Raw genomic sequence first — 18960 nt, 5'->3', positions numbered from 1 at the left:
CGACACATTATAGAGTCGACTAAATGGATTTGCATGTAAACATTTGTCATGTATCATTTTACTAATCTGTTGAAAGACTGATTTAAAACGTACCTAACTAGGACATTATGTAACAGCTTATTAGTCTCACGATTATACCTACCTCTTGTTTTATTTTCGTATTTGTATACAGTTTTCGTTAAGCTCGTTTCTGATTGTCTATTGGTAGTCATGAGAATAGTATTCATAGTGAGGCTCGAACCCACAACCGCAAAGTGGGACAGGCGGACAACTAAACCACTTGACCACTCTCACTCTTTTTCCTACTCAACAACCATCCAACGGATATTCATTATGTTATAGACATTTAGGTGAGTTAAATCAAGTAATATATCAAAATCTGTTTTTCCGGACGTGATCCGGGCTAGCTTTACGAATTTTGAATCCCGCGAGTTTGGCCGCGGATTATTACTTGTTATCACCTAGGAAAGATAAATTATTTTTATCAAATGTGAGTCGCATATTTTAAATTGCTCTTACGAGCTAATGTTACTTGTAATTCAACGTTGTACGAAAGAAAAACCAACTATTAAAAAAATATCACCTATTATATTTGCGTGTCCTATTATCGCGCATACCATTTCCCCTGCGTTTCGTTTATCTTAGGCGGACTTTCCAATATGACTGGGAATCAGGTTAAAACTCTTTGGTAAAGCGAGTAGCATCAGCAGCAAGAGGGTTATTTTCCAATCAACTTATAAAGTTATGCTATATAGTTATACTATACCCTTGCATAAAACTTAACTACATAGGCAATTACGTACATTCAGATGTAGGTAAATTTTGCCCAAAAATCGAATTTGCAGCTGTAAAGCTACATTGTATCCGAGTAGATCCGATATCAATTAGTTTTGGGTTGAAATTTGCCATCAGCCATTCAATAATGAATATTTTGATTGCTGGAGCGACTGTACTGAGTAGACAAAATAAGCGATACCTCCATGAAAGTTAACATTAACAAAGAAGTTTCTTCACCAAATCATTGGTTGCTATGAGTGAAGGGACTTTGGTCAAGCAATAATGCAGTCCTTGGATGTGGGGAGTGCTTCATTTACTTTGAATAAACAAACGGTTCTTGCATAGGAAATTACAATGTATGAACATGCAATTTTCCTGCCCACTCCATCCAAGCCCCTTGTTTTTGGTCTGCATGTACGTGGGATTATGTATTATATGAATGATATTACTATGAATTATGTTTCATTTAGTGCATGAATTTACTTATCTATACAAAAATAGGTCAAAAACATACAAAGTTATTCTCATATTAACTATAACATTAATTCTCACCCTCAAATTTCAGTCAACATATGTTTCACATCAATTTAACAATGAATACAAACTTGTTTACAGTAACATAGCAATACAGTATGATTCCTATAAGCTTAGAAATGAGAATTCAACATTTTCTTGACGTAAAATAAAAAAAATATATACTATTTAAACAAGCAATCGAAACAGATTTTTAATACATTCATTGTTCTACAAACTGGAAAAGGGTATCTTCTGGAAATACTGCTGTATTCCATATAAAGGTAGCTTTCTGGTTTAAATTTGCATTTCTCACGTTGTTTTATTTCATTGTACATGACTTTGTGTAAACATTCACAAAATGATAGTTGAAATGAAGAAATAAACATGCTCATCCTGCCTGTCATAAGTATAAGTCCATTGTTAATTGACAAAACAAGGCCTGCCATTGAAGACATCCGATCTAAACCCGACTGACCAGTCAGTGCCAAAATTGGGCGGGGTTATTAGTTGCTCGATGCAATCCGCAATGACATCCCACAATCTGCACTTATCAACAGTAGAGTAATTCGTTGTTCTCTATATACTATATCATATTATAATAGAATTCAACGCTTACCTGATTCCATTCAGAACATGTTGACATTCGGAGGGGTAAAAATAGCATGAACTGACTCTGGATTTTCCTTTACCAAAAGTACACTTCAGTTAAACTTTACCCCACCTGGTAATTGTACTATTTATTGAACATTTTAAACATAGGCATGCTTTTAAATTTAAAACGTCCAATGATAGCTTTCTTCGATATGTTGGTATTAAAATGCATTTGTTTTCCTCACTGCTGGTGAAACGTTATATCCGTATTTCTTGAATTATGTATCGTAAATTTCTGTACTCGCACAATGTTCTGCACAACTTCCGCTGTTTTAAGGTCAAGAGCAGTCATGTATGAGGTGACTCATCCTTTTGATTTGTTAATATTTACATTCCAAAACCAAGGGCTATGTTCAGAGCCTTTCTTGGTATCAGTTGCATATTTTTTCCAAGATGGCTACCATTAATTTCTTAAAGCGTTCATTTTAGTGACGGTCACATGACCGCCAATTTGTTGTAACTGTCATCATTTTGGTTGGCACAGCCAATATTTGAGTGGCAGTGCCATCATTTTTCATGGCACTAGCGTTCCACTAACCTACGGTTGCTATGCGAGTATAAAAGCGCAACAAATTTCGCTGGTAGTCAGTCTGCCTCAAGCATTTGTTGTGAACAGAACCACGTTACGTTCGATCTTAAAGTAATAATGTTTAGTCTTAACTGAATAATATCGATAGTAACATTATTGATCTGCTTGCTATAATAATTACCCAGTAAGCATATAACTTATGTGGCCTTGATTAAATTAAACATTTAATATAATTTTGCAAACGTTTTATTTTTATAAAATTGATAAAGTTCATAAAGACAATTTTGACAGTATTAACAGAACATACATACGTATTGAAGTTATAAAGCACAGACAACTGTATTGAGAAAGTAGGGTGACTTTTGTGTGTTATCTCGCTTAGATTGCCATTACCAGAACAATAATAAAATCGCGTTATACTGCAGAAATAACACCGCTAGATTCATTTTTGATTTAACAAATATATTATATATAATATAATACGGTTTTTACGGAACATGGGCACCAGCGAAAACATAGTGACCTTCTCTATTGCACCTTTTGTGCGTAAATGTTAAATCCCAAACATATTAACTTGTTCACATACTTTTAGGGGAAAAGTTTACATTCAATTGATTCACAAATGTTTGACATTTAGATAAATGATCTAGTTTGATATAATGTAAGGTTACACAAAGTATATGTGTGTTTATGTGATTTTTCATCATCTACATAAATGAAGTGTACATTAATTGTTGTTCCTGTAGTTACGAATCGAAAATTAATACATGTTTTGTTTACCTAACATCTGGGACAGGGACCAATAATATCCTACTCCCAGCTGACATCTAGTTTGTCTTTGGTGCCAAATTTTCGATGTTACTAATAGATAAATGTTCTTATTGTTTACACATCAATCTATGTCTACCTGAATCGAATATGAAATTAAATTGATAATGAGCTAATTTAATGTTAAATTTGCTTTTATTGTAACGGGTTACCACGCTACGGGTTACCACTTTCATTTTTTTATCTGATTGCCAATTATAACTTCTGTATGTCAAGTGCACACCCAAACCCTCAATCTTAATACACAAGCCAATTACAAGACAAGAGGTTGTTCGGTTTGATATCGCCAGATTAAAGTTGCATTACTTAACTACGTGTAACATGAAAACTGACACTCAGACGAACAGAACGCCTTACAATTTTAATCAGATAACATCCAAATTTAACAGTCAAGACCGTCGAACTAATAGCGATGGTTTATAGCAATGTCTGTGTACAATGTATGAAGAAATATGTACTTACCCTGAAAATGTTTCCGACTTTTCAAGGCGCCAGTAAACTGCCATCGTTTTCATGATCTTGGCGCTATGCATATAGTATGCTTGGCTTCATTGAGAAAGAAACCTTATGATTAATTATGCGCATATTTTCAATATATTTGAAATTTCTAATCTCATTCCGTTTGCAAAAATGAAATGACTTTGACTGACCAGTTTTGTATCGGGATTCAACGAATTATATTGCATGTTTCCATGCTACTCACGGTAAGCAGTAAATGAATCCATATGACGATGGGAATTATTCCATAGGCGGCCTGATTGTTAAAAATCGTCACCTAAACTTGTATAAAATTTACGTTATCCGGAAATAGTCAATTTTGACGGAAACATGTCATTTTTTGCAGACTTGATTGACCGTTGTATACAGTATCATTGATTCGATTACTTTCATTTTTTACAGAAATTACTTGAATTTTTCATGCATTTTGCTAGGCTTGACGTCATTTTCATGCTGTTTTTTCCGTATATTCCAACTACAACAATGACTGCTGTCAGTTTCAGAATGCCTAGCTATGAGAAGTTTTTTCATGTTCTACATTGCTAGGTGTCCTGGTACTACTTTGATAACTCAAATTCGCTAACGGACATCAAATCAAACTGCAGAGAGTAGTGATACATGCCGTCAGTGAGTGTAGACTCGGCCGAAGTGGACAATGAATGAACCTTTCCGATCAGTGTATGCCACCAGCCCTAAAATATAGAATATTTTGATTTCTAGAGCTTATAAAGCACACAATTCGTTGCTGTAGCGGTCACTTTTTCCGAAAAAAACGAGTTATGGAACTGTACCGATTAGTTTGGAATTTTAATATTCCACCAGCCCTACAATATGGAATATATATTTCAATTACTGGAATATTTGTTCTGAGTAGCCCAAAAATTTAAATCTGAGAGGCCACTTTTGCTCCGATCAGGTGAACTCAACAGGTAATCGAACCAGTAAAATAATGACCACTTTGATAGCATGCTGGGCTAATTACTGTATGGTATTCCCAATTGATCTGATCTGGTGTTTCTTTTACTGACCAATGGTGAAGCATGTGAATGCGACAAGGCCTTGATAGATGATGAATTGATAATCTAACTGTCTTCAGATGCCTTAACACCCTTCGTTCATATAGTAAAATGATTATTTGCGATAACGTGTAAATATTGACTAAATTACACACTGCGTTTAATTTTTTTTCGTGTACAAAGATACTTTTATAACGAAGAACAAAGTTCAACATGGAATCTGCTTAGGCGAGCAATATTGGTCATACAAACACAGAGTACCTTTGAGGAGTTTTCAAAGTTGCTCCGGCTGGCCTCATTCATTTACAGGTAATATATGTATTTGGTCGTGAAGATTAACAGATATACAGAAGTGGTTATCATACAGAAGTGTTTATTTAAGACATTTACATAGTACATCGTAACTATTTATATTATCCATCAAACAATAGTTAACAATGCAATATAACATCGCATTAAATCAACATATAAGCATTCATATGTCAGGTGATTTAACATATTTAGAAAAAGAAAAAAACAATGTTCGATGTAACGATTGTCAAATATGTTGTTAACTATAACAGTTCAACGACTCAATCAACATTAAAACTTAATGTTTTGTCATGTATCGCAACTAGCCCATGTGTGTTAGTTATAATCCCCAGTCCGAGAATGTTGATAAAATGCAAATAATTTTAGATTATAATTAACGAAATAAATGTGAATAATTAAAACATTATTTAACCCTTTCCAATATAAACAATTTGATATTTTTTACTGTGTGACCTTTCAGCGCGCTCTCATTACAAAATCAAACTTTAGCGCGCACTGGATAAAAATTCTTTGAGGGCAATTCCGAAATGACATTTAATTTCATACGATATGTCGTTAAAAAAATAAAATTAACTATCATTCTATATTCTTTTGGGCATATAATACAAAGATAAAAGGTTTGTTTCAGTGTAAGATCGTTATAAACTTGACCTCGTGACCTCCAGGAGTAAGCTATACACTCATGGCTACGCATTTCGTGAAATAAAGGTTTTGGTGTTCACTTGGTGAAATATATTGCTATCTTACACTAAAACAAACAATTATATTAATACAATCATATTTATATGTACAATAACTCCATAAAAAATGTTCACATACTACAGAACAAACAATATTAATTCATTATAAATAGATAATAAAATAGTCAGTAAGTCACTGATCTGTTCTTATCTGAAAGGGACTCGTTCACGTTTTATATTTCACCTCCCACTAGTTTCTGACTTTTTCATTAGATAAGAGAAGTCACACGGTGACCCACAATTTTTCTATAGTGGGTAAGTAAAGTCAATAGTCGACAAAAATGGCCGCCATTCATCGATTCTTATATTTAAGTTTAAACATTTTTGCCCATGAGAACTGGTCGATGAAATAAATCGGTTATTTGGTCCGCTACTGACCCAGTATGGAAAAATGGGGGGTCTGTGAAATTTATAGTGGGACTTGGCTAACGCCTCGCCCCTACAAATCTCACAGACCCCCCCCCCCCCCATTTTTCCGAAGTGGGTCAGTAACAGACCAAATAACTAATAATAGAGTCGTACATCGAATAATTATTTTTTGTGAATTGTCACCAAAATTCTTGAAGCAATGATCAGAAAACACAATATATGAAACCTCGTTTGTTAACAATTATTTAAAAATTTGACAGAAATTGACACTATTGAAAAATTATGTTCAAATGCAATCTGCCAGCTGCTGTCGGGTGTTAAAGTAAATGAAGATAACTCAATTTGAACAAATTTAAAACAATGTTGTCAACAAAAATCGAGAATAAAAAACAACTAGTCGCAAACTCAATAAGTATAATGAAATGTTATTATCTATTTTATATTCAATAACACAATAACAGTACAGAAAAAGATCGTTTAATTGCGTAGAAACATTTCGATGTGCATATTTACACTGACGATTACAACAAAACAAGATTACAACAAAATCGCTCTGACCAGGATTCGCGTTGTTCAGAAAAAAATAAAATAAACTTGTGATCAAGCTGTTGAATCTACATTCGAACTTGATTGAATATTTATCATGACAATCATTCTGATGAATTTTCGAAAATATTGGATAATAAAACGGTATACATTGCGTAAGCAAGATGTTTCTAAGATTTGAACTTTTGACCTAGTTTTGGAACCACGAAGACAATATTTAAAACTGGTGGAGATTTTAACAAATCAATAATGTGATAGTCTGAATCTAATAACAGTTCACATGGATCGGATGATTCAAGCAGTTTTTTCGAAACAAAAATGACTTTAATAAGATTGTGACCTAGCCTTTTACCCAAGATAATCCATATTCGAGTCTTATATTTCATCAAGCCAATCATTCTGACCAATTTTCAGCAGCATTGGTTTTAAGTTTGGCCTGTAGCTGGAGAACATACCAATTATTAATGAAAGACAACCCACCTAATACAATTGTTAACCAAAGCAATTTAAGTAATAAAAAGACAATTATTTAATGTTTCCTTCATCTTAGCCACAATGCCACTATTGAAATGTTAATCGCATTATAAACAATCAAAATATATATCAACCTAGAAACAAATCAGCACATCACTAAGACAACTTGAATTTAAGATGTTTCAATATGTTTTAATTACCTGTTCCGAAGACTATTAAATGAATCCGAGGAAGTAAAGCTTTGAAACTCTATCATGGAATATTAAACGGTTTCATAAATATGTCACCTCTGTTAACAGTGTGTGGCTTTTATTTGTTATCTCTCAATCTTTATTTGTGTTTCTGACTCTTTGTGTTTAATGTGTTGGCATAACTTATAAACACATTTGTCATAGGAATCTCCTATTTACCGCTTTGCAAATATCTTTTTTAACCAATCCTAATAATAGACAATTGGTTATTCTTTAAACTCAGTATCGGTTATTAATATCCAATGTGTTACTCTTTAGAATATGTGTGTTTCTGTTATAAGTAGAATATTGGTGAATCTGCAAATATATTTTGCTATTTTCACACGCTAAAAATAATCTGAGGCAACTAAGTCGTTTGGTTTAACCAGGGGTTTTTTATAATACAATAAACACACAAAATATCAAGTAGACAGATAATCACAAAGTAATCATGGTTGTCTATATTTTAAGTATGAGATATCAAGAATAAGATCCACTGACAATGAAAGTACACATTAACAGAATTGAGAAAGAACCATAACTGCTTTTTCTAAGTCTCTTCTGCATATCATTAGAAAACTTGACATGTGGTTCGAAATACCAGATTTGACATGTCGTATTTGATTGATTATTCACAATAGCACACTAAAGAATAATAATAAAAAAACATTGATAATTGTACAGTGGATAGTGTAATCGAGGCGCATTTTTCGAATATACAGTCAAACCCCGTTGGCTCGAATTCGTTCGCTTGGCTCGATTTCCTCGTTGGTTCGAACTCCATGTAAAGGATCGATTTCTATATACTTAAGTTAAGCATTTCCGCTTCGCTCGATTTTTCGAGGCTCGAGGTATTTTAGCCGGTCCATGAAAGTTCGAGCCAACGGGGTTCGACTGTATATGTATTTCTATATGTACTAAAGTAAAGAAAAGTTTGACATTGAGTAGTCCGGAAGAAAGAACAGGAGAATATGAATATGAAAAGCCAAACAATCATTCCAAATTTATAAATAGAACCGCTGCTTTAGACTTGTATCATAATGGTCAAACATGTATAAATGAGAACAACATGTAGCGGTTCCATATGTCTTTACACAGCAGCTGCTTTTAATAAGCATCATAATGATCGTTCATGTAAAAATGAGAATTACGTAAAGCTAGCTACTTGGTTCATGTACAACACAAACTTAGCATTTAAATACGGGAAACGAATATGACATTCCACATTTCTGTATACATCAGCTGATTATACATGTACCACACTGTCCTACAATGTTCTTATCAAAGCAAATAAGTCATTTTACAGTTGTATATTTATACTTACAAACAAAAGGTGTGCACGGGTTTATATTATATAAACATTTTGGGTACCAACTGCTTAGTGTTTTCTTTCACGTAAAACAACATATATAGCGATCAATAATTCTGAGTAGGCAATTTAACAGTTTTAAACGGAACTAAGAGCCGTACAACTGTGAAACGCCTTGACTTTCCACAAACAGAGCACAACGTGTCTTTTGCGGTTGAAATGCAACTTGGAACCATTTTAATGCATCATGTCGAAAACGTTCGACAACGTTCCGAGCATTTCGTAGATAGTGTTCAAAAATGTTTACAGATCTACCATTTGCGACACAAACACGTTTATATATTATTCTTATATCAGCACTGGAATTGTTTTCGTAAAAACACGTTATGGCCGTTATTCAGATACTAAATATTTAAAGTATTTTCATGCATTAAAGAGACTAAAATCATTACGTCCTACAAAATCAATATGCAGTGTAACAAAATGATGTCATTTTTATTGTTAAAAAGAAACACAAGTATTTTAAATGCCTTAATTGAGTGAACAAAAAAGTAATGCATAAATGTTGTCATTAAGTATATGCCTTACATATAAATACGAAAAGCCAACAAGTCATTCCACATTTCAATATACAACATATGCTTTAAACATGTACTATCATGGCCTTTCATGTAGAAATGAAAAGCCAAAAACAAATCATTCCAGATTTGTATATACAATAGTTGCTTTAAGACCCGGACACAATGCAAACGTCGTTTGAAGGACCAAAATTTAAAATGTTTTAAAAAATCAATTCTTATTTAGTTTTGAGGTTCAATATTAAGAAAGCATAATTCATATATCCGTTACAACATGTAAAGCTGTAATTAATATTTGAGCAAATTTAATGAAAGAAAATTTATCATTTTTCCAATCAAAAAGCATTTACATGCACGTTTTCCCGGAAATGTCTTAATACAAAATGAGTATATGTTTATGATTCAAAATTATCTGAACAACCATATAAACATTGTCTTGAGGCTTTATGGTGATTGCAGCTATGTTAAAAAAAGATATTTTCATTTTTCGTATCCAGAAAATGAATTTCATCCACCATCTTCCATTATTATTTTGAATAACTTTCTTATTTCAAAATATATCACCCAGAATTTTTAAGATTTTTTTATTATGACGTCTGGGGCATTTTAACACAAAAACAAAGTTATAATGTCTACAGACTTTTCCGAAAGAAACAGAATGCTTTTTTATCCTTAATCTGATAAAACCTTCTTTTGTAAAAATAATTCAACTCCTTACATCCCCAAACACGTCACCAACAATGTATGTTTTACTCCAAAAAGAGATCGTTCCTCAAAACTAAAAAGAACCTCTGAAACAATTTAATGTTTGACCTTCCCCACCCACTTTTGCACTGTGGCCGGCCCTTAAACATGTTACATAATTGCCGTGCATGTAAATATAAAAAACCAACAAGTCATTCCACATGTTTTTATACTATAGCTGCTTAAAATATGAATTGCAATGGCCTTAAATGAACATATAAAAAGCCAACAAGTCATTCCTCATTTCTTAATATGTGGCCGATTTATGTAAATACCGCAATGGCCTTATATGTACATATGAGTAGCCAATAAGAGAAATCACATTTGTTACGCAATGACTATATATGTAAATATAACAATAATATCCATCTTCCAAACACTCCACCTTAGTAAGTTTGAAAATGCGGTGCCAGTGCCGACAAAGTCGAACTTTATACCACAGCATACTTCTCATGGACAAAGATATGAGGTTCAATCAATTCTTGAAGTTCTATAAGCGTTTTCATTCATGAATCACTTCATTTAGAGTGCACGTTTTTTGTAACTTTAACACTTGTAATAAAACGTATTTACTACTTTAATATAAAAAAAATCTTTGTACACACTTAATATGCACAATGAGTTCACATAACCTTTTGTCGCTAGGTCCTTGTATGTGAAAAGTCGTCTGATAATAAGTTCATGAAATGTAAGTGTCTTCATAGACTTCATAGACTTTTAACCGTCACTTCTCTTTCTTTGTTGGAAGAAACAGGACGTCGGTCTTCCACCCAGCGATAAACCTGAAACACGAGCATTTACATTGTAATAGATGATGATGATGATGATGATGATGATGATGATGTCATCACAATAGGATAATAAATATTCAAGTCCATATTGCTTTTTTTTCAACCAAATGTAAATAAATGTCATTTCTAAATCATAACTAGACATATTTACTTATATTTAAACTCAATATGAAGGGGGGGGGGTACATTTGGACATATGGAAGCTTCAGGATTACGGCACTCCAGATATGGACGAATTCGAATTAACAAGTTTCCAATTTTGTTTTCCACCTTTCATAATTTTCATCAAACTTAAAAGTTTGTCAAGGGATATAATTACAAAATGACAGAGGTATAATTCGGTTTTGCCGATTATCAAGATTTCAATTTCCCATCAGTTTTCCGATTTTTGAATTCAGTTTATTTATGTGTTGTGCTTATGGAGGAAGATATTGTAATAAAATATTTATCATTCAAATAAAGAGACGAAATTAGGTAATAATGGGTCACAGTGTTCAAATTGTTTATCATTTCAGCATTTTAGCTTGTCGCAATCAAGACAAAGAGGATAATTATTGGTTTCAGTGCAAGATTATATATTTCACCTCGTGACAACCAAAAGTGAACATGTCACTTGTGGTGCTCACTCTGTGAAATATATTGCTTTCTTACACTGAAACAATTCTTTTTAATAAAAGCCTTAAAATGTCAACGCGCCTATATTGTACATTTATTGATATTTGGTCCAAGATCTCGTGGCGCTCATGTTTGATTTTAATAACACAAGTAGCTACAATACTAAAAAGTGAAAAATGCAATATATTTCAGATGTATTGAATATTTCACTGATAAATCTCCATATAATACCAATAAAGAACTTCAATTGAAAACATGAATATCTTAAGCATTTGCATGTGTATATCAGTGAATTGTTTTAAGATACTTACTTTCATACGTTTTAATTTAACGTAATTTCCCATTTCCCGTTTTCGTCCATGTAGAAAGATACCTCGATGGCGGAGTTGTCCTCCATCTCCATCAGCAGCTGCCTTACATCCTCCTCCGGCTCTATTATACAGTCCAATAACATACATTTCACGTCGTGTTTCGACGTTTGCACCATATTAATGAGATAATTGACTACTGAAGCCGATATTGTCGTAAACAGTATTTTGATACGCTTTGCATAGTCAGGTGCGGTGGGCAGTTGATCAAGGATAGGCTGGTTCCCCATCTCATCCATGAGCTGACTCATGTCCTCCTCTTCCTCTATTGTACATTCATTAAATTCATATTCCATAGAATGCCCCGACTGTGTAATCATACTAACGAGGCGCCGGAAGGCACCTGCTGATATGGACATATTTTGAAATGCAATGCTTGTTGTATAGTCAGTTGAGGTTGACACTAACTGATAGGCGGGTTGGTTCTCCTCAGGCTCTATATCACAGATAACGAACTCACAGGACACATCATGCCCTGACCTTACCACCATATTAACGATATACCTGAACCATCTTGCTGGTAATGTCATATTGGAAAAATTAATTTCTGTTGTATAGTCAAGTGAAACTGGCTGTTGAGTGAGCCGGAAAGCTGCCTGGTTCACCATCTCCGTTTGCAGCTGTCCATAGTCTTCTTCAGGCCCTGTTGTACATTCAAATAGTTCATAATCACCAGAATGTCCCGACTGTAGCAGCATGCTTACTAGGTGAGTGAAAACTTCTGCCGGCATCGTCACACCTGTTAATTTGACGACTGATACATAGTCAGGTCCGGCGTTCTGTGCGTCCCCCACCTGGAGGTCATGCTGGTTCTCTATCTCCGCATGCACAGGTCTCAAGTCCTCCTCAGGCTGTATTATACAGGCAAGTAAATTGCATTCCCCAGAATGTCCTGACTGTATCACAGTATTTACGAGACACATGAATGTTCCTGCTGACATCGTCACATCTTCTAAGCTAATAACTGTTTCATAGTCAAGGTCGGCGTTCTGTGGAGTCATTGCCTGCAGGGCATCTTGGCTCTTCATCTCCTCCTGCACAGGCCTCACGTCCTTCTCAGGCTCTATTGTACAGTCAAATAAATTACATTCCCCAGAATGTCCTGATTGTATCACTGTCCTTACGAGACACCTGAATGTTCCTGTAGACATAGACACAACTTCTAATTTAATTACTGTTTTATAGTCAAGTTCGGCGTCCTGTGGAGTCACTACATGAAGGGCAGGCTGATTGTCAATCTCTGCGTCCTCCTCATGCTCTATTTTGCAGTGATATAACTCAAACCTCCCAGAATTCCCTAATTGCATCACCGTACAACTGAGAAGCCTGAATGTTCCTGCTGACATTGTCACATATCTAATGGTAACTATCTTATAGTCGGTTGAGGCGGTTTGTTTCACCACTTTTAGGGTGGTCTGATCCTTCATCTCAGGGTGCAGCTGCGTCAGTTTCTCCTCTTGTTCTACTTCACAGCCCTCAATCGCACAGTCCACACAATATCCCGACCGTATCATCGCACTGACGAAACACCTGAATACACCGGCTGACATGAGCATGTTCTCCAATTTAACACGTGTCAAGAGAAAGGGTGAGCTAGCCTGAAATGTAATGTTCATCCAGGTATGTTCATATATGTTTGATTTGAATAAATCGCACAGGGTCATAATCACATAAAAATGCCTTGGTTTTGCCCAACCTTCTTCTGCCTGTCAATGTCAATATATCTAGTGCACCAACCATTTAAGTACAGCTAGTGCACTGACCGTGTAAGTACGTCGAGTGCACAGACCGTGCCAATATAGCAAGTGCAACGACAGTGTCAATATAGCTAGTGCACCGACCGTGCCAACATAGCAAGTGCAACGACAGTGTCAATATAGCTAGTGCACCGACCGTGCCAACATAGCAAGTGCAACGACAGTGTCAATATAGCTAGTGCACAGACCGTGCCAATAAAGCAAGTGCAACGACAGTGTCAATATAGCTAGTGCACCGACCGTGCCAACATAGCAAGTGCAACGACAGTGTCAATATAGCTAGTGCACCGACCGTGCCAACATAGCAAGTGCAACGACAGTGCCAATATAGCTAGTGCACCGACCGTGCCAACATAGCAAATGCAACGACAGTGTCAATATAGCTAGTGCACCGACCATGTCAATATAGCAAGTGCACCGGACATGTCAATATAGCTAGAGCTCCGACCGTGCCAATATAGCTAGAGCACCGACCATGTAAGTGTAGCTAGAGCACCGACCGTGTAAGTATAGCTAGAGCACCGACCATGTAAGTATAGCTAGAGCACTGACCATGTAAGTATAGCTAGTGCACAGACCGTATAAGTATAGCTAGAACACCGACCGTGTAAGTATAGCTAGAGCTCCGACCGTGCCAATATAGCTAGAGCACCGACCATGTAAGTGTAGCTGGAGCACCGACCGTGTAAGTATAGCTAGTGCACAGACCGTGTTAGTATAGCTAGAGCACCGACCGTGTAAGTATAGCTAGAACACCGACCGTGTAAGTATAGCTAGAGCACCGACCATGTAAGTATAGCTAGTGCACAGACCGTGTTAGTATAGCTAGAGCACCGACCGTGTAAGTATAGCTAGAACACCGACCGTGTAAGTATAGCTAGAGCACCGACCGTGTAAGTATAGCTAGAGCACGATGCAAAATAGCTAGGCCACCGACCATGTCAATATAGCTAGGCAACTAGTGCACCGACCGTGACTATATAGCTAGCGCTCCGACCATGTCAATAAAGCTAGTGCACCGGCCATGTCAATATAGCTAGTGCACCGGCCATGTCAATATAGCTAGTGCACCAACAGTGTAAGTATAGCTATTGCACCGACCATGTCAATATAGCAGTGCACCGACCATGTCAATATAGCTAGTGCACCGACCATGTCAATATAGCTAGTGCACCGACTGTATAAGTATAGCTAGAACACTGATCATGTAAGTATAGCTATTGCACAGACCGTGTAAGTATAGTTAGTTCACCGACAGTGTCAATATAACTAGTACACCGACCATGTCAATATAGCAGTGCACCGAGCATGTCAATAAAGCTAGTGCACCGACCATGTCAATATAGCTAGTGCACCGACAATGTCAATATATCTAGTGCAACGACCATTTAAGTATAGCTAGTGCACCGACCGTGTAAGTACGTCGAGTGCACAGACCGTGCCAATATAGCTAGTGCACCGACCGTGCCAACCTAGCAAGTGCAACAACAGTGTCAATATAGCTAGTGCACCGACCATGTCAATATAGCAAGTGCACCGGCCATGTCAATATAGCTAGAGCACCGACCGTGCCAATATAGCTAGAGCACCGACCATGAAGGTGTAGCTAGAGCAACGACCGTATAAGTATAGCTTAAACACCGACCGTGTAAGTATAGCTAGAGCACCGACCGTGTAAGTATAGCTAGAGCATCGACCGTGTAAGTATAGCTAGAGCACCGACCGTGTAAGTATAGCTAGTGCACCGACCGTGTTAGTATAGCTAGTGCACCGACCGTGTTAGTATAGCTAGAGCACCGACCGTGTAAGTATAGCTAGAGCACCGACCGTGTAAGTATAGCTAGAGCACCGACTGTGCCAATACAGCTAGAGCACTGACCGTGTTAGTATAGCTACAGCATCGACCATGTAAGTATAGCTAGAGCACCGACCATGTAAGTATAGCTAGAGCACCGACCATGTTAGTATAGCTAGTGCACCGATCATGTCAATATAGCTAGTGCACAGACCGTGTCAATATAGCAAGTGCACCGACCATGTCAATATAGCTAGTGCACCGACCATGTCAGTATAGCTAGAGCACCGACCATGTAAGTATAGCTAGAGCACCGACCGTGTAAGTATAGCTAGAGCACCGACCGTGTAAGTATAGCTAGAGCACCGACCGTGTAAGTATAGCTTGTGCACCGACCATGTCAATATTGCTAGTGCACCGACCATGTCAATATAGCTAAAGCACCGACCATGCCAATATAGCAAGTGCACCGACCATGTCAATATAGCAAGTGCACCGACCATGTCAATATAGCTAGTGCACCGACCATGTCAATATAGCTAGTGCACCGACCATGTCAATATAGCTAGTGCACCGATCGTGTAAAAATAGCTAGTGCACCGATCATGTCAATATAGCTAGTGCACAGACCGTGTCAATATAGCAAGTGCACCGACCATGTCAATATAGCTAGTGCACCGACCGTGTTAGTATAGCTTGTGCACCGATCATGTCAATATAGCTTGTGCACCGACCATGTCAATATAGCCGGGCACCGACCGTGTCAATTTAGCTAGTGCACCGACCATGGCAATTAAGCTTGTGCACCGACCATGGCAATATAGCTAGTGCACAGGCCGTGTAAATATAGCTAGTTCACCGTCCGTGTAAGTATAACTATAGCATCGACCGTGTAAGTATAGCTAGAGCATCGACAGTGCCAATATGGCTAGTGCACATATCCTGTCAATATTACAATTACAACAATATTAATAATAAAAATAATAATTATAATAATTTTAATAATAAAAGTAATAATAATAATAATAATAATAATAATAATAATAATAATAATAATAATGATTATTATTATTATTATTATTATTATTATTATTATTATTATTATTATTATTATTATTATTAATATTATTATTATTACTATTATTATGCATATCAAACAACAGACAGTCCACGCACACAATACAAGTAACACGTACATTCCATAAATGCATTTCGAACAACACTGACAGACCACATATGCATTACAAACAACACTGACAGACCACGCGTGCATTAGTAACAACACTGACAGTCCACATATGCTTTTCAAACAACACTGACAGACCACACATGCACTACAAACAACACCGACAGTCCACATGTGCTTTTTAAACAAAACAGACAGTACTTTACATACAGCATAGAGTCACCATGTGCATTACAAACAACATAGACAGTCGTCCAAATGTGCATTTCAAACAACATAGAACGACTATACTTGCAAAAGCAAACAAGACAGACAGTCAAAATGTGCATCAAACAACATAAATAGGCTGCATCTCCATAAAGAAATAACATTCGTGTGACAGTCCACACGTGCTTAACAAACAACACTGACAGTCCGCACAAAACTGATCAAACAGTCAACACATGCACATCAAATCAATTGATTGGAAAAACTAAATATTCAAGTACATAAGTATTCAACTTTGTCTTAAACTTTTTTACTCGTCTCATTTTAATTATTTAAAAGCACTTACTGGGATGGAATTAGGTGACCCGTCGCAGTGTTTAAGTAATGCTGCCATCAAATGTGGTGCTCGTTGTTGTGTTCTAAACCGGATATCTAACGTGTTCAGATTGAGACTCTGTAGATTAACAACGTCAGAGAAATCAATTCCTTTTAATGACAGTTTCTCGATGTTATGTAGATGTCCTAGGTTCAATTGTGTGTCATTTGTTGGACACTCTTTGTTCCATGTAAGGTCTATGTTTTCAATTTTTTTAAGTTTTGAAAATATTTCATTAGCTTTACACTCCCAACCAAAGTTTTTCAATATGAGTGTTTTCAAGCATGTTAAATCTGAAGACTGAACTGAAGATGTCAGTTTACTTGCTGCCTGGTAGTCACTGAATTGTATGTTGCATTCTAAAACTCCGCACAAATTCAAATTGTTGATATCTGTATATGAAACATTATTTAAATCAACAAACTTCAGTTCCTTGCAAAGTTCTAAATCTAGAACACCTTGATCTTCCGTGAACTGCAGCACAGAACATAGATTCATATTTCCACCTATATGCAATGACACGAGGTTTTGTTTTCTATTTCGCAAACAAACTTTCAACGCTGACTTTTTTCTGGCCGTAAGATCATTTTCTGATTCATTTTCCCTCCATCCTTCCTTACCAAGAACAATATGCTGCAAGCATAACTCAAATTCCGTCCCGGAATTTCCACTTCTATTCGCCTCGCCGTAGCCTCGCAGTATCATGTTTTGGAATTCCCAAGCTTTGTCAGCTGAATAACCATGTCTTTTACAGTGTACAGTAAACAACTCATTTAATGTTTTGGAAAACACTTCAGCAGCAGTTTTATTCACGCCACAAAGAAAAATAAACATCTCCGACAAGCTGGTTACACTTTCACTCCTGTTGTGTAAATATACCGTTTGAATGTGTTTGCACATTTCGGACAAATCTGGTCCACAATTCGCTAAATACCATGCCGACAAATACTCTTGAATCGTTTGGTGCAAAAATTGAAAAGACGCTGATCTTTCACCTGCTCTGTTGCTGCATGAAATGATGCCAGATTCAAGGGACGTCTGTTTATATTTTCCAAATTTCTCTAGTTGAGCCCCTTTAATTTTAAAAACGATGGATTCGTCCTCGCGAGCAGAAAACAGTTTTTGGAAAGCTAATTCACCCAACCCAAAAAGAAAACTATTTGGAAGTTCTTTCTCCTGTATGTGTTTCTTTTCGCACATTTCACACCACCGTTCTTTTATTATTTTCCTGTACACTGAATACAAAGTCATTTTATCTTTTAACTTGCCTCTATGCCAGAGCCAAACAATGTGTACCAGCATGATTGGAACATCTGTGAAATGCCACAGACCTTTCAATTTAATGTCGTTAACGCAGGTATCTGTATCCCCTTCTACTTGATGACTTCTTCCTAACTCCCCAAGTATTCTTCGAACAAGTTTCTTGGGTGACTGAACACCATGCAACAGCACATGGTTGCCAAGCTGTGAGAGCTTTACTTTCACTTCAGCTAGTTTGTACGGTCGTGTTGTTATCAATGTTGTACAGTGCAACCAACTTGTTTCAACATGAGGAATTCGTTCATCAAGTTTACATTCAGTGCGATGCGTCCACTCGTCTAAGCCATCAAGCAGTAAAAGACAATGTTCCGATTTTAAAATCTCTGTAAGCAATTCATTTGATCCCTTTTCATCTGACTGAATGAGTTCAATCAAACATTGTAATATCATTTCTTTGACCTTGCATTTATTCTCAACTTCACGAAGTC

At 36.4% G+C, this 18960-nt stretch overlaps 2 protein-coding genes across 2 annotated transcripts in view; both read right to left on the bottom strand.

The window, feature by feature from the left end:
- LOC128229999 (uncharacterized) overlaps positions 1 to 18960 on the bottom strand; it is a 140680-nt gene that overhangs the window by 106674 nt on the left and 15046 nt on the right. The window lies entirely within an intron of this gene.
- LOC128230040 (uncharacterized) lies at positions 6339 to 18922 on the bottom strand. Its single transcript, XM_052942026.1, has 3 exons — positions 17183 to 18922; positions 11835 to 13489; positions 6339 to 10899 (listed from the first exon to the last, which is right to left on the bottom strand). Exons 1-2 carry the CDS (start codon positions 18920 to 18922, stop codon positions 11846 to 11848), a joined length of 3384 nt encoding a protein of 1127 aa, XP_052797986.1. The 3' UTR covers positions 6339 to 10899; positions 11835 to 11845.

This window comes from Mya arenaria, chromosome 1, assembly GCF_026914265.1.
Source record: "Mya arenaria isolate MELC-2E11 chromosome 1, ASM2691426v1".
Classification (NCBI taxonomy): domain Eukaryota; kingdom Metazoa; phylum Mollusca; class Bivalvia; order Myida; family Myidae; genus Mya; species Mya arenaria.
This window is presented reverse-complemented; position numbering and strand designations above follow the sequence as displayed.

Bases quoted from the DNA above. Each gene is read 5' to 3' on its own strand.
- LOC128230040 (XM_052942026.1), bottom strand. From the start codon at position 18,922: ATGATATTACAATGTTTGATTGAACTCATTCAGTCAGATGAAAAGGGA. The intron at 13,490-17,182 runs GTAAGTGCTTTT...ATTACATTTCAG, and splicing joins GGTCACCTAATTCCATCCCA to GCTAGCTCACCCTTTCTCTT.